This window comes from Leopardus geoffroyi, chromosome A1 (assembly GCF_018350155.1).
Source record: "Leopardus geoffroyi isolate Oge1 chromosome A1, O.geoffroyi_Oge1_pat1.0, whole genome shotgun sequence".
In the NCBI taxonomy this organism is placed as follows: Eukaryota; Metazoa; Chordata; class Mammalia; order Carnivora; family Felidae; genus Leopardus; species Leopardus geoffroyi.
Window position 1 is genome coordinate 2383962 of NC_059326.1, and position 17548 is coordinate 2401509.

Genomic DNA, 17548 nt, shown 5'->3' on the forward strand with positions numbered 1-17548 from the left:
ACCTGGACAAAAGGGATTATAAAACACCACTGACTCTAAAATGTATCCCAATTTCAGATACGTTAAAATGTAAAAAAAAAAAAAAAAAAAAAAAAAAAAAAAAGTGTCCTAGACGTAATGAAATACAATATAAGTACCAGAGTGCTGACACTCTAATTCCACTTTAATAAGGATTTTTAAAGTTATTAGATATTTTAACAAATTAAATGCTATGAGTCAGAATATAAAAAATAGTTTCTGAGCTTAAAGGCTAACGTTGTTAGACTAGACACTAGATTTTCTCATAAGAAAATGCAAATGCTAATTGAAGGCACAAACAAAACATTATGAAAAGTTAAAGAAAGGAGGTATTAAAGTAGGCTTCAAGATCATCATCTCCATGGATATAATTAGGATAGCCAGAAGGAGGGATTCCTAGTGATTAACAGGAACTGATAAAACAGAAACTACTAATTATCATGGATGTCAAAATTTGAAAATTAAAGGCATGAAAAACCAGACTGTTCTGAGAAAGTTAAAAGTTTCTAAGAGCTAATGCTGTTTTGTACTGCAAATTGCTAAAAGATTAATATTGCTGCAGTCTACCTTAAACCATTGAAAATGCTCTATCACAAATCTAAGGTGAGGTAGGATTAAAAGGCAAAATATCATTCCAGAAATATAGGTCAAGATTACTAAATGGGATCTAAACAAAAAATCACATCCACACACACATCACTTCTAAGATATGTTCATGTGTAAGGCATTTCATCATGCATGAAAGATATTCATATGAATCCATCTTCAAAGTGTTTTTTTGGGGGTGCCTGGGTGGCTTAGTCAGTCAAGCATCCAACTTCAGCTCAGGTCATGATCTCACAGTTCATGACTCCGAGCCCCGCGTCAGGGTCTCTGCTGTCAGCACAGAACCGACTTCAGATCCTCTGTTCCCCCCTCTCTCTGCCCCTCCCCTGCTCATGTGCACTCTCTTCTCAAAACAAAACATTTCTTTTTTCTAATTTCTTTTTACTTAAATAAAAGCAAGCAAATTAAAACATCAAGAGAGGAAAATGTATTTAAAAAAACGTCAATAAAGAGAAATGAGAATTATTGAGAAATAAATTAATGAGAAATCATTAAAATCAGACCTAACAACTAAATCATAATCGCAATTACGCAAGAAAACAGCACATGACCTCAATGTACACAATAACTTCTCCCCTTAGAAGATCAAGGTGACTCTCCCACACAACAAGCCACATTTTTCATACACTTTGAAACTATAAGTTTCTTATAGTATGGTTTTAAAATGTGTATTTTCTGAACTGCAACACCAATTTCTGGTCCACAAGACTGGTTTTCATATTGGTAATTTTCTCATTAAAAATATAAGCTTTATTGGAAAACTCAAGGGCATTATAATACCTGATGTATGCTGAACTCTAAAAAGATGACTAGTTTAACAATCTAAGATTGTTTTCAAGTTTTAGTAGCAGAGTACTACCTTCTACATAGAAGGCAGATATAAAAGGGATCTCTGAAAGGCTGCCCATTTGATTCTCTTCTGGGTCTTGAGAAGTCTCTCTGATAGAAAACGGCTAGAAGCCATAGCTCCTAGAGTCAGACCAAATACTAACTGCATTGTGTCCTAGGGCTCCTGAAACAAAATGCCACAAACTGAGTGGTTTAAATACCAGAAATTTATTGTGTCACAGGTCTGGAGGCCAGAAGCCTGAGATGGAGGGGTCCACAGGCCATGCTCCCTCTGAAGGCATTTCTCCAGCTTGTGGCAGCATAATTCCGGTCTTCACATGACGTTCTCCCTTTGTGTGCACCTAAATTTCCCCCTTTTTATAAGGACATACTGTATCAGGGGCCCAACCTACTCCAATACGATCTCTTCTTGATTTTAACTAATTAAATCTACAACAATCCTGTTTCCAAATAAGGTCTGAGGTAATGGAGGTCAGGACTTCAACATGTGCATTTTGCGGGGACACAGTTCAACTCAAGAGTCCACCCTATGGTCCTCCAAAATTCACGTGCTTTCACATGCAAAATGCACTCTCCTCATCCTTGACCTCCTACAAAGTTCTAATCAGCCCAGCAGCCACCTTAAGTCCAACGTCTTATCTAAATACCATCACCTAAGTCCTAAATCTCATCATGTAAATTCTCCCAATCACTCTGGGTGAGACTCAGGGTATGACTTTCTTGGGGTGAAAGTCTACTCGTTCTGTAAACCTATGAAACTAGTCAAGTTATGTTTTCAAAATACAACGAGGGGACACACACACAGGACAGACTTCACGGTTTGAAAAGAGAGATCCAAGACATGGGTCCCAGGCATGTCTGCAATTTAGAGCAAACCGGATTTTACGGTTTGAGAATAATCCTCTGTGGCTGGGTGCTTTGTGCTTCCGAAATTGTTCTGGTCTTTTCTGGAAAGATAACACGTCTGCAGCTGGACAGCTCCATCAGCCTGTTTCTTGCCTGTGCCTGGAGAACTGGAGAAGTCCTCCTTTTCACTTCATGGCTCTCTGCTCCCTTCAGTCTAACCCTGGCAGCCTTTTTGCTAAGCTGGTTGACTGGATTCTGGAGTAACACACCTAATCTCCTCAGCAAGTGGTTGTCGAGCCACATCCTTAGTTTTCTCTGCAGAGTGTCCTTCTCATTTGTTTACAATCTAGACCTGCCCACAGCTTTCCAAATCTTCAAGTTCCGGTCCTTTTGTGTAATAATTTCTTCCTTAATTTCTCTCTCTCTCTTCTCAAATTTTACTACGTACAGCAAGGAGAAACTGGACCATGACTTCAACTCTCTGCTAGAAATCTGCTCAACTGAATATCCAATTTTATCGCTCACAATTTCTACTTGTCCCAAAATAGTAGAACACGATTTGGCCAAGTGCCACTTTATCACAGGAACTGCCTCTGCTCCAGTTTCCATTACCGTGTTCCTCTCTCCACCTGAGACCTCACCAGAAGCACCCATGACATTCACATTTGTAGCAACAGTCTCTGCAAGGCAATCTAGGCCACTGCCGTCACGTGCCCCAAAACTCTTCCTGCCTCTACCCAGTAACCAATTCCGAAGCCACTTCCACGGTTCTAGATACTTGTTATAGCAGCATCCTAATCACCAGTCCCCAAATCTGTGGGTTCTCCAGAGAATGGGACCAATAAGATATTCATATATCCTATATGTACAAAGGGAAAAAGAGAGACAGAGGGAGTGAGGGGTTTAAGGAATTAGTTCATGAGATTGTGGGCAACAGCAAATCAAAAACCTGTGGGGCAGGCTAGAATTTCTGGTAAGAGACTGGAAATTCAGGCAAGGTTTCTATGTTGCCTGCGGGAGATCAAATTCTTTCTGAGGAAACCTCAGCTTTGTTCTTAAGGAGGTCCACTGATTGGATTACATTCCACACTATGGAGAGTAATCTGCTTTACTGAACAGTCTACTGATTTAAATGTGAATCACATCTAAAAAAAACCCCTCCACAGTAATATCTAGACTAATGTTTAACCAAACAACTGAGCACCGTAGCCTTGCCAAGTTGACACATAAAATTAATGATCACTGACCTCACTAATTTTCTTGCCATCATTATTGTTATCAGTCTCAATAATACAAACGCGACAATTTCAACAATGTTCGTAACTTCTTTATTTTTTTGACTACAATGAAAATATTCCTTTTTTAGTTTGTTTATTTATTTTGAGAGAGAGCCCGTTAGGGGGAGGGGCAAAGAGACGGAAAGAGAATCCCAAGCAGGCTCAGCACTGTCAGCATGGAGCCTGACACGGGGCTTGATCCCACAGAACCGTGAGATCATGACCTGAGCCCGAACCAAGAGTCAGATGCTTAACTGACTGAGCCACCCAAGCACCCCTACAATGAAAATATTCTAAACCTTAATTACTGGTTTCCATAATACCAGGAATGTTACAACGAGAAATAATTAATTCCACGAGAAATCTCTGGTGGAGAAGGGTGTACCTTGCAACCTTGGAAATGTACATTGAACAAACGTTTAATGAACACCTTTTAAGCGCCAGGCCCTAAGTTCAGCACTAGAGAGACAACATGTGAGAAGAGCTCACTTTGCTCAGTTCTTTTACTCCTTGGTAACAACCAACTGAAGAAACACAAAGGACACGCTGGACCGTCCCGAGTGCCCACGTATCCTCTCCGACGCAAAGAACGCCAATATGCAATCCACCTGGTACCACTCGTAACGAGTGGTCAAGCGGAGGTTTTCCTGTCCCTTGAAACCTGGGTCAAACACTCTTGAACTCCACAGGAGTCATCGATTGTCTCCGCGCCTAATCTACCCTCCTCTGTCCTGCTTTGTGATGCTGGAACAGAACCCCCTGCAGACTTTTCCCCTTGGTCGGCTAGAACAGTTTTAGTCTCAGTCAACAGAGAGCACTGGAGTGACATTGCAAGAAAGCGGAGGCCGGAAGCCTTCTGCCTCTTCTATTCTGAGCTGGAGCCCAGCAGCCCTCATAGACCAGCCAGGGCCATTTCCAATCAACTCCAGTAGGCAGGTGCAGTAGCTCTGGCTACGCCGTACTCAGGCCAGAAGCTTCCCGCCAGGTGGGCAGCTTCCCAACAGCTCTACAGGCGGACTCCGTGGCCGCTCTTGTGGGGGGTGGCATCAGGCCAACACACAACCCACCAGGCCACCTCTGATGGGCACTGAGGAGGGCACCTGTTGGGATGAGCTCTGCGTGTTGTACGGAAACCAATTTGACAATAAAGTTCATATTAAAAAAAAAAAGAGTAGCTCCAGGTGCTACTTCTGCAGGAGCTCTGGCCACGCCCTCGGGCCACATCCCTCATTCAGTGGGTTGAATGTAGAGACCAGTTCCAGCCCCCATACACCTTCCAGCAACGGCAACCTTCTTCCAAAGACTGGCTCTGGCCTGTGCCATCCGGCCAGAGCTACCAATAGTGGTCTTTATATTTTTGTGGTAGCCAAGTCCTCTTCTAAGAGGCTAAATCTCAGCTCAACCCTTCAGGGTTGGAGGGGAGTTTTCCCAAATCCTTAGTTCCTTCTTCACTGTCTATTCTCCTTTCACTTACAGGTAGTAGCTACTTTTTGACACCTGCTACTTCTGGACCTCTTAAAGTCCTTCTTTCCTCTTTTAGCAGTCAACCTTCTTTTACCAGGTCATTCTTTATATTAAATGTCACCTTTCAAATAACTGGTTTAAGTTTCTGTCTCCTAACTGGACCCTGACAGAGATAAATCCTACCTTTAATTTTAATCGTTAACTGTTCAAAACCATTCCAGGAATTAATATATTAATATCAAAATGTTCATACTACCAGGGCACCTGGGTAGCTCAGTTAAGCATGCGACTCTTGATTTCAGCTCAGGTCTTGATTTCAGGGTCATGCGTTCAAGCCCTGATTTGGGCTTTGAGCTGGGAGTAAAGCCTACTTAAAAAAAAACGTCCATAGTACCCAAGTGAGTTACAGATTCAATGTAATCCCTATCAAAATCCCAATGGCATTCTTTACAGAAATGGAAAAAAAAATGCTGAAGTTCATATAGAACTACAAAAGATTCTGAAAAGTCAAAACAATCTTGACCAAGAAGAACAAACCTGAGGCATCACACTTACTGATTTCAAGATATACTACAATGCATAGTAATCAAAAAAAATGTGATAGTCCCATAAAAATAGACATATGGAACAGAATAGAGCCCCAAAATAAGAATACACGATGGGAAAGGACAGTCTCTGTAACAAATGGTATTAGGAAAATTGGATATTTGTATGCAGAAAAATGAAACTGGATGCTTATCTCACATCATATATGGAAATTAACCACAGTGGATTAAAGACTTGAATGTAAGATTCCAAACAGTAGAACTACTAGAGGAAAACATAGGGAAAAACGCTTCTTGACAGTGGTCTGGGTGATGATTTTCTGGATATGTGACCAAAAGCACAGGCAACAAAAGCAAAAATTATCATATGGGATTGCATCAAACTTGAAAAAACAAAAACAAAAAAGCTTATGCAGAGTGAGGCACCTGGGTGGCTTAGTTGGTTAAGCATCCGACTCTTGATTTTGGCTCAGGTCATGATCTCACTTATGGTCGTGAGGTTGAGACCTGCATTGGGGCTCTGCACTAACAGTGAAGAGTTTGCTTGGAATTCTCCCTCTCCCTCTGCTCCCCCCCCCCCCCCCCCCACTTATGCAAGTGCTTGCTCTGTCTCAAAAAAAAAAAAAAAAAAAAAAGCTTATAAAGAGCAAAGAGAAACCACGGACTGAAAGACAACCTACAGAATGGGAGAAAATTTTTGCAAACCATACATCTGATAAGACGTTAATAACCAAAATATAAATGGAACTCAAACTAAATGGCCGTAGAAATAAATAAAATAACCAGATTAAAAAATGGGCAAAGGACGTGAACAGACATTTTTGGAGACATACAAAAGACTAACATATATATGAAAAGGTGCTCAACATCATGAATCATCAGGAAAATGCAAATCAAAACTTCTACAAGGTATCACCTCACATCTGTCAGAATAGCTATTACCAAAAAGACAAAAGATAACAGGTCATGAAAAGGAGGTGAAGAAAAGAAAACCCTCCTATGCTGTTGGCTAGGAAAGTAAAGTGGGACAGGCATTATGCAAAACAATACAGAGGGTCCTCAGGACATTAAAAATAGAACTACCATATGGTCCCGCAGTACTGCTTCTGGGTACGTACCTGAAGGAAATGAAATCAGTATTGTGAAGACATATCTGCACTCCCACATTCATTGCAGCATTATTTACAGTAACCAACTGTCCATCAATGGCTGAAAGGAAAAGATGTGATGTGTATGTACACACACACACAGGAATATTATTCAGCCTTGAAAAAGGAAATCTTGCTACCCAACAATAAGGATGAGAATGGAAGATATGCTAAGTGAAATAAGCCAGGTACAGAAAGACGAATGCTACATGGTCTCATTTATATGTGAAATCTAAAGTAGTTGAATAGAAGAACAGAGCAGAATGGTGGTTGCCCGAGGTTGGGGGAAATGGGAAGATGTTGGTCACAGGATAATAGTTTCGGTTAAACAAGATGAATAAGTCCTAGAGATCTAACATACACTATGGCAACTGCAATTAACAATGCTGTTATTATATACTAGAAATTTGTTTTAGGATAAATCTTAAGTGTTCTCATCACACACATACTCTACGGTAACTAGGTGAGGTGATGGGTATGTTAATTAACTCCTTATGGTGACCATTTCACAATGTATAAAAAAAAAACATCAAGTTGTACACCTTAGGGGTGCCTGGGTGGCTTCATTGGTTAAGCCTCGACTTCGGCTCAGATCATGATCTTGCGGCTCGTGGGTTCGAGCCCCGTGTCAGGCTCTGTGCTGACAGCTCAGAGCCTGGAGACTTGCTCCGGATTCTGTGTCTCCCTCTCTCTCTCTGCCCCTCTTGGGCTCATGCTCTGTCTCTCTCAAAAATAAATAAATGTTTAAAAAAAAAAAAAGGAAGTGAATCACTTTTACTGGAAGGTGTATCTGAGCAGTGATGGGTTAGAGTATTACCACAACGGTCTTTGAGTATCAAAATTTTCTAATGTGGATTTTATCCTAGGCAGAATGAGGCACCAATGGTTACTGAAGAAGGGTACGCTATGTGGTTAAAAAGTCATTCTTTGTAAGATTAACCTAAAGGTTGCAAACAGAATGAAATAAGAGACTGAGAACAGAGAGAGGGGTGCCTGGGTGGCTCAGTCGGGTAAGCATCTGACTTCAGCTCAGGTCATGATCTCACAGTTCATGAGTTCGAGCCCTGCGTTGGGCTCTGTGCTGACAGCTCAGAGCATGCAGCCTGTTAAGGATTCTGTCTCCCTCTCTTTCTCTCTGCCCCTTTTCCGCTCAAGCTCTGTCTCTGTGTCAAAAATAAACATTAAAAAAAATTAGAAAAAAAAAGCTGAGAACAGAGAGAAACCAATGATGAATAATAAATTGAATCCTTGGCACCAGAAGAACTAACAAAAATGGCATAAAATACCACAAGACAGATCCTCCCACCTATGATCAGAAATGGTAAAAGGATAGGAAAGTTACTGAACCTGTTATCCATATGGCATCTTAATTTAATACAAGTCAAAATATCATTTATCAATGCTTAATTTTAATTCACAAGGCCTGCCTTCCTCTCTTTCTTTGTATCTGACCGTTCTTTGGGTTTTTCATTAGAAAGGTAAAATGTAGGGGTGCGTGGGTGGCTCAGTCGTGATCTCACGGTTCCTGAGTTTGAGCCCCGCATCGGGCTCTGTGCTGACAGCTCAGAGCCTGGAGCCTGCTTCCGATTCTGTGTCTCCCTCTCTCTCTGCCTACCCCCAAACTGCCCCCCTCTGTCTCTCTCTCAAAAATAAATGAACATTAAAAAAAATTTTTTTAAACAGAAGAGACCCTTAAAAAAAAGATACAAGGTAAACCTAACAAAGAATACGATTTCTAATTTTCAAAGCAACGCACACACTAAAACTTATTAAAAGTACATAAAATATCTAAAAAGTAGTACTTTTTCAAATATTTTACGGGGCAGTTTTACACTGAAGTAGGGAACTTTGTCCCTTAAACGTGGAGGTTTCAGAAGAAACGTCTTTTGCTTAGTACTTAGAGTCTACCGAAGATTAAGGTTTATAATCATGTAATACTGTTCCCCAGAGGTGATGATAAAATCTGGAAATCATCAACCTGCTAATTTTTATGGTTGGCACTTTTACGGTTAAAAAAAAAAAAAAAGTCATCTATTAGGACAACTTCACCACGCTACGCAGAGAACCAGTCGTAAAGGATTTAGTTACAAAGGTTAACAAAGGTACGTGTGGGGCGAGTCCCTGGAAACACCCCCCCTGAACCTCTGAGCAACACCAGCAAGAAGGGAGGGAGCGCGGGCAAGGTGTAGTGAGAAATCCACAAACCAAGACACGCCCACACCCATCGTCTCTATTCGCGTCGCGGGCTTTAGGTGTCCGTGCGGCTTTTGCGGGATTCCCCCCGGAGGGGCTGGGCGGCCCGTCGTCGGCCTCGATGCCCTCGGGCGCGCGCGGCGGGGGCCGCGGCTGGAAAGGAGCGCCTCCCACCCGTCCGGGGCCTTCCGCGGCGGCGCCCCTAACGTTGACTCCGGAAGAGGAGCCGGGGCCGCCCGCGGCAGCCCCCACTCTCCACCGCCGGGAGTCCGAGGAGGGAGGAGCTTGGTGGGGTTGGCGAAAAGGACCGGTCCCGTACCTGCGCTAAGACGGTGAGCCTGCCTTCGGGCGCCGCGACGTTCACGCGGCCGTGGTACCATGCCACTCCTGTGCCTGCCAGGGCCACGCCGGCCACTGCCGCCGCCAAGGGGCTGGGGCCCGGCCAAGCCCGCCGGCCGGCGGAGAGCCCACGCCGCAGTCGGCCGCCCCAGGCCGTCAGCCGAGCGCTTCTTACCGCAGCCGCCGCCATCTTTGCGGAAGCGCCCCATCCATCACCGAGTCCCGGCCGCCGCCGCCTCGTCGCACGACTCGAGAACTCCCGCGCGGCCACGGGTCTCGCGAGAGCCGCACGGCCTCCGTCCAGCCTCCGGAGCCTGCCTTCCGCGGGCGGCTGCGGCCGCGCAGCTCGGAGCGGCGGTAGGGGAGCGTGTGCAAGGGAGCCGGGTAACTGGAAAGGGGTCCGAACAGAACCCCAAGTGGCCTCCGCAGTCGAGAACGAGATAGCTCCCCTATTGTGTAGGGAGGTCCTACGATTTTCGTAAGGAAAACGTGTCATTCACTAGGGAGAAGCCGCTGTTTGGTGGGCGCTGCGGGCTTGAGGGGAAAGCACGGACGGGTGAGCCGGGCACTGCGGACAATAACTGTGATCGAGTGTGTGGTTTGCCTTTCTGATGGGCCTGAGCTTAGCAGTGGAAGCCCATCCCCGAAGAAGTTGGGGCGTGTAACTGAAAAACCTTGCATAGTCCTTAACGCTACATCTGTTTTAAATTCCACGAGCCTACGCGTGTTAAGAATTTCTTCAAACTACTTGTACATTATTCTGAAATCCACAGACGCTGCAGTTACTTTCCCACGGGCCATTTAAAATAACATCAATTAGCTCGCTCAGCTTCTAGTAAACAAAAGTGTTTAAAGCAATTTTTTTTTTTTTTTTTAATGTGAGCGTGTTCTCTTATGTCACTTTAATAGCTTAAGCAAACTCTAAACTTATTTTTTCAGTTGTGGCAAAATGCGCACAGCGCTACCGTCTTAACCGTTTTTAAATACACACTTCATTGGTGTTGGGACATTCACGTTGTTGGGCAACCATCGCTACCGTCCGTCTCCGGAACTGCTTTCATCTTGCAAAACTGGCAAACTTAAAAAATAGCATCTTCCTCATCTGCCTTGTTCATCCTCCCTATTCTTGTATTCTTGACTGCTCTGTTCATTTTTGCCACATCATATCCTCTCCCAGCCTGCTCACTCTGATGGGGTATTTTCTTTTTTTTTTTAACGTTTATTTATTTTTGAGACAGAGAGAGACAGAGCATGAACGGGGGAGGGGCAGAGAGAGAGAGGGAGACACAGAATCGGAAGCAGGCTCCAGGCTCTGAGCCGTCAGCCCAGAGCCCGACGCGGGGCTCGAACTCACGGACCGCGAGATCATGACCTGAGCCGAAGTCGGACGCTTGGCCGACTGAGCCACCCAGGCGCCCCGGCATTTTCTAATGAACTCGCAAACAGAGCCGCTCTATTTCAGGCAATCAGCATTTGCTGAATGTGGAATTTAAATTCTGTCCCAGTGAAGTGTTTGATACCTGTCGTCCCACCTGGGACCAAGTCAGATGCATCAGGACACCTGCCCGGCGTCACTGTCGTCAGCGATGTTTTCCCCTGTGCAGGCTTGGGACAGAAAGCCTCGGTCCTGGTTGTTGCGACGGTCAGAAGAGACGATTTAGCTGAGGCTCGTGCCTTTAGCAGAGGCCTTTGTTTCGTAGCCTCCGACCCTCCGTTCTTTGGTCTTTACTTTGCAGAGCACGTTTCCTTAATAAGCTTGCTTCAGCGTCTGAAGCGTCCCAAGTAGAAGCTTTACTTGGATATGCAGTAACTTGCAGCCAAAATGGTGCCAAGGTCCCGACCACATAGTCACTGTCACCTTGAAGTTTGTGAAACCAACAAAAAAACAAGTGGCACAGCGAGTCTGATTTGACCACTGAATTCTCAGGTCGTTTTGTCGCGATCTGCCCTCAGCTCCTGCTCCCTTTTCCTTCGCCAGCTTGTCCAAATCTGCAGTCAGAGCTTCCTCACTGTCCCCCCGCTGCTGCAACCACTTTCCCCGTGCCTTCCCAGGCAAGCAGGTGGTAGATGAGACTCGTCACACCGAGATTTGTGAGCCAGAATCCTGGCTGTGCCAGGCTGATCACTGTGACTTGGGGCAAATTAACTTAATTTCTCTGAGTCTCGGTTTTCTCCACTGCAAACAACTCTGCCATGGTTTGGCATTGGGGGATGAAATGAGACATTCTGTAGAAAGTCCACAAATGCCCGGCACGTTGTAGACTCACCACACTGCCAGTTTATCTTCTTCAACTTCTGGGTTTTTCCTGTCCTCTGATCATAAATGAGCTTGACGGAGACCTTACCTTCTGCTTACCTTGTGCTATACTCTTGGCTTCCAGAAACCATGGTTAAAATGGTAGTGTTAGGTATATACATACTGTCTAATTCCCACTGTTCCTCTACCTATTTATTTTTTTTATTAAAAAAAATTTCTTTTTTAACATTTATTTATTTTTGAGACAGAGAGAGAGCATGAACAGGGGAGAGTCAGAGAAAGAGGGAGACACAGAATCTGAAACAGGCTCCAGGCTCTGAGCTGTCAGCACAGAGCCCGACGCGGGGCTCGAACCCACAGACCGCGAGATCATGACCTGAGCCGAAATCTGACGCTTAACTGACTGAGCCACCCAGGTGCCCCTCCTCCACCTATTTGATGAAACCCCACATCTATTACTTAGTCATGGCTCCGAGCCCCAAATATTCCCATTGGAACATTGGGCATATTTAAAGACATTCTATTTGACCCACAGTTTGACATCCTCCAGGGCAAGCCTATCTTATTTTTCTGTTTCCTCAGCACAATGCCCAGTACGTATTAGACATTCAGTGAACGAATATATGAATAAGTGAAAAAAAATAGATGGCACAAATGAAACTCTGGTGTGCCTATTTCCATTCTTTGAGTATCAAACATCAGAAATCTATATAATTTATTTTCCAAGACAAAAAATTCATTTGAATTATTTTTGCTGAAAATCTTTGAATGTACTTGGAAAATTGTGCTTTGTAATTAGGTTTTTTTTCCCTTTTTTTTTTTTTTTGTACTGTGTGCCCAGGCCTGCAGAATTCTCATTAAGATTTAATGTATTCAAACTTTTCTTTTGCAGAGGAAACAAATTCTTATAATAGAACCAATTTCTAGCCGACTAACCATTCTAAGTATGAAATCTTCCCTGGCAGCTGTTGACATTTGTCTAAGTGCATTGACTATATTGGTCTTTTTAGGCTCCAGCTTTGTTCGTTTCTTCATCACCAGCTGTAGAGAAAAATATACATCCTTGGCTGGGATGTATTTTCAACCACGTTTATAAACTGATCCCCAAATAAGGAACTGCTTCTAAAACTATAAGATCTATGCTGCTTTAAATGATAATTGGAGAAAAACAGAATAGAAACACTGGTAGCTCCAAAATTATTTTTTAAAATTATTTATTTATTTTGAGAGAGAGTGCGTGCGTGTGCACATGCAGGAGAGGGGCAGAAAAGGAGGGAGCGAGAGACGTGGGGCTCAAACTCATGATCATTATGAGATCGTGACGGGATCGTGACCTGAGCTGAAATCAAGAGTCGGGTGGCTTAACCCGCTGAGCCCCCCAGGCACCCCCCAAAAGAACACTTTTCATTCACTTTGTGCTTTTTTTCTGAAGGAGGGACATAAGTTATAGGACAGAGAAACTATTCTCAAGGAACTTTGCTTTTACCAGAGGCCAGGCCTGAATTGAAAACAATGCAAGATGGCATTTGACTGTTAACCCCAAGGAGGAGGAGTGTGGTTGGCTACAGTGGTCAACTAGGAAAGAGAGGAAGCCTAATCTGGAACTCGGAAAGTGAGAAAGGTTTGCTTAGATAGGATCCTCAGAGATCGGTGTAGGGTTGTGAGCATGGGAGAAAACTAGGTACGGTGTGTGTTTGCATGGTTTGGAGCAGAACTGGTTTAGGGGTGACCCTGAGTGGCTTGAGGGCCACAAGGGGTTCTGCAGTATTTCCAGCAATATGTGGGACAGTTGTCAGCTTTCTTGACCCTCTACAGGTTTGTCTTTGGGGTACTTATGCCTCTTTTCCAGTATCTGCCCCCACCCCCCCTTAGTGCCTGATCAGACTTTGCATGTCAGATGCTACCCAAGTGATTGCCTTCTGCCTGCCCAGATTTTATCCTGGCCTTTCTCACCCATTATCCCATCTGCTTCTCTAAATTATTTTCCTTCCCATCTACAATCAAAAGTTTGATTTTCTCTGGGTTGTTGGTCTTGAACAAAAGAGATCAACCAGCTTTTCTTATTGAAGACATTTAGTCTATTGTATGTCCATTTTAAAAGACAAGGTTAACTGAAATGAATCTTTGATCTCAGCGTGTTTAGGGAGGATAAATAAAACTTGTTCCGCTGGGTGGCTCAGTTGGTTAAGCATCCGACTCTTGGTTTTGGCTCGGGTCATGATCTCACAGTTTTGTGAGTTCGAGCTCAGTGTCGGGCTCAGTGTTGGGCTCTGCGCTGGCAGTGGGGAGCCTGCTTTGGATTTCTCTCTCCCTCTCTGTCTCTGCCCCTTCCCCACCCATGCTTCTCTGTCTCTCTCAAAATAAATAAACTTTAAAAAAATTGAAAAAAAAACCAAGACTTGCTCTCCTGATTCTGAAAGATTCCTTACTGTCGTATTACAGAATAACGTGTGTCAAGATTGATTATCTTAGGATAAAGATAATCCTATTTTTTTTAAGAGAAAAAAAATACTGAGGATCTCAAAAGATAAAGAGGTTGGACTTAATCCTACAGCAAAAGAGTAAGTGACGTACAGATGGACATGATAAAGAACCATTGCTTGGAATAAGCAGAGGTTAAACTATATTTATGGTGGATAATTGTGTAGTGAAGGGTATGAATCACTCTCAGAGGCCCTAGATGAGTCAAAAGAATTGCTAATTATGTCTTTTTTTGTGCAGTTTGGGGCTGTGGGTAAAAATATCTGGGTATCATGATTGATATCAGCTTGTGCAGAAATAGGTCAAGATTAAATCTTACTGACAGTGAAAACGCAGTGCGAAGGGTACATTTTCAATGTCTTTCAGATCCTCCTCTGCTTCTCATTCCCTGCCCATCACCCCAGTTTACACCCTCATTACCGCATGCTTTGATGATGGCAGTCGCCTCTTAACACACACGGTTGCTTCCAGTCTTTTTCTCCTCTGAAGCATCCCATAGATCTATGTCAGATCAATCTTCCTAAACATTTCTTTCACCGTACTTCCATTAGCTGTGTGATTTAACCTTCCCAAACCTCTCTTTGTTGGAGAATGAGGCGTTTGGTTTCAGTTTGTTTTTCCAGTTCTGAAATTCTCATTCTGTGCCACTCCAGAGTGGCCTTTTTTTTTTTTTTTTAAAGTTAAGCAAACTGGATTGAGTGTGAAATATGTGCCAAGCTTAGTGCCATACCTCAGAGATGCACAGACAAATAAGTAACAGCTCCCCCTGTGGGGTTTTGTCACCGGCAGGGGTCTTCACACATTGGATTGTGGCCCTTATGCTTAAAACTTTTTGAAGCTTTATGTACATTTATTTGTTTCTTAAACCAACACATTTACAATTAAACAATAAAAAGCTCATAGTAAAATTTTAATTATGAGATAAAAATTAAATAGTATTTATAAAATAAAATTTAATTTTGTTTTTAAAGGTGCAATAAATGTTTTGCACTGTCTAAAAATGTTAATATCTAGTGGGATCAATGTGATTAAATTGGCTTCATTAAATTGGATAATTTTGGTTTAAGTTTTGTGAGATAGAAATGCAAAAAAAAAAAAAAAACAAAAAAACCCAAAAACAAACAAACAAAAGAAATGCAAAATTCTGGCATTCTGTTCGGTTAATTTAGATGCTAGTTTTTAATAACTGTAAAAACTCAAAAAGCTGTCTCATAAAAAAATGTTCAAAGGGAGGGAAGGAGCGTGTTATTAACCGAAGTACTGAAATCATGATACTTGTGTCTTTTTAAGCTTTTTATCATGAAAAGCTTAACATATACACAACACTGGAGAGCATAACATGATAAACCTCCATGTGTGTCTACCCTGACTTGAACAGTTACCACCTGTTACCCATTTTGTTTCATCTGTACCTGCACCATTTCCCCCGACTAGATTGTGGCGAAGTAATTCTCAAGCTCGTACAATTTTATTCTAAATATTTTAGTATGCCTTTTACAAGATGACTTTAAAAGAAACTCTACATACCAATTTCTCGGTTTTGTATTTCTTAATAGTGTTTGTAATCCAATGGACACACAAAAATGCACTGAGGAAAAAAGTCGCAAAGGTTGCGTGAAATGCCGGGAAGTTAGACACGAGGCAACGAGAAGAAGACTGTTCTGCAAGGGTTGCGTAACACTTCCGCGTCATGGGGAGAGTGACCTGTGCTATAGTGAAGTGCACTTAAGGGTGAGTGGTGGCACAACGTTTGAAGTTGCGAAAAAGATGTTATCTGAAAACACATTTATGGGACAGACTGTGTATGCTCGGGAAACTCGATTATTTATTTATTTTTTTTTATAAAAATTTTTTTAATGTCAATTTATTTTTCACAGAGAGAGAGAGAAAGAGAGGGAGGAGAGAGAAAGAGCATGGGCAAGGGAGGGGCAGAGAGAGAGAGACACAGAATCCAAAGCAGGCTCCAGGCTCTGTGCTGATAGCACAGAGCCTGACATGGGACTCGAACCCATGAACTGTGAGATCATGACCTGAGCTGAAGCTGGACGCTTAACCGACTGAGCCACCAGGCACCCCAAAACTTGATTATTTTCAAGTCAGTTATAATATCTCAAAAGTTCTGCATATGTCACCAAGAAAGGAAAATAATACTATTTCCTCCTTTGCTGCCTTTCAACTGTGAACCACGTATTTCTAGCAAATCAAAGATGATGATTGGAGGGGGCACCTGGGTGGCTTAGTTGTTTGAATGCACAGCTGTTGTTTTCATCTCAGGTCATGATCCCAGGGTCATGGGATTGAGCCCCATGTCTGAGTGTAGACACTGCTTAAGATTCTCTCTCTGCCTCTCTCTGTCCCTCTTCCCCGTTTATGCTCTCACATTCTCTCTCTCTCTAAAAGAAAGAAAAATTAAAAAAAAAAAAATGATGACTGGAGGAGTTAGAAGAGCCATGTCATATGCGGGTGAGCGAGGGCAAGACTGGGACGGGAACTAAAAAAATCTAGCGAAATGTTCCCAAGGTTTCATAGAAAATTTCAAGTCCATGGTACGGATTCATGTGCATCAGGACATCCAGAATATCTTAGCCTGTCTTCGACTGTGCAAAATATGAGGGCATCGAGTTAGTGCAAAAGCGTCACTATTTTCATTCTTTCTTAAAAAAAAAAACAAAATTAAAAATTGCAACCTCATTATGCTTTTCTTTCCCCCAAGAGCAGATCTGTTGGTTCTGTCTTCAGGCCACGAAGCTGGGTGGCTATGTGGTTAGCAGCAGCACCAGCCCAAGGCGGTTCGTGCCCTGGGCATTGGCAGGGCTGGAGGCTGGTCATCCGGCAGCAGAATCTAAGTTCCTTTCGGAAGCGTCTTTCTCCGACTGACTGGGTTGTCCTGAGTTTGTTTCGTGCTTCAGGGATTCAGAACAAATACTTTGATATGGTCACTGTTCGGTGGCTCTCCCAGGGACAGTGATGAGCATTAGGCGTCGAGAAATGTTGGGGCTGTGGCAAGGAGGGCGAGGGCAGGGTGTGACAGGTGACCCTCCAGTCACTCACAGGGTGGATAGAGCTGCCCCTTGAACACACGCAGAATGATGGCTTGGATGTCGGTGATCTGCTGCCTGCTTGGTTTGCTGCGAGGTGATGCAGACGGCCTTGAGGGATGAGGTATTCAGTCGGGCTTGCTTCCTGGCATGACCTCAGTGACCTCTCCCAGCTGTGAAGCCTTTAGCTGCGACCTTTGGGGGTTGGGAGTTGAGAGCGGGCCTCCAGATGAAGAGACAAGCCTACGAGCCAAGAAGTGGTTGTTGGTGACAAAGATGAGCTGTGCAGAAGCTGGGTGGCTTTTGAGAGCCAGTAGTAGTTCTTGCCATTGACGGGGAACTTGTTCCGAATTAGAGCCAGTAGAGCTGGATCTGTGAAGTCAAGAGCATCTTCTTTGGGGGTGTAGATACCTTCTTTGGGGGATTTGGGTATGTAGATAGTCCGGGGGGCGTGATAGGGCTGCTTCTGGACTGCCTGACCACTGGA

At 43.5% G+C, this 17548-nt stretch overlaps 1 protein-coding gene across 1 annotated transcript in view; it reads right to left on the reverse strand.

The window, feature by feature from the left end:
• MICU2 (mitochondrial calcium uptake 2) overlaps positions 1–9558 on the reverse strand; it is a 142281-nt gene extending 132723 nt beyond the window's left edge. Inside the window, exon 1 of the mRNA XM_045453937.1 lies at positions 9266–9558. Coding sequence (XP_045309893.1) covers positions 9266–9475 — 210 coding nt within the window. The 5' untranslated portion in view covers positions 9476–9558. The remainder of the gene's footprint in view (positions 1–9265) is intronic.
• Positions 9559–17548: the final 7990 nt, after the last annotated feature.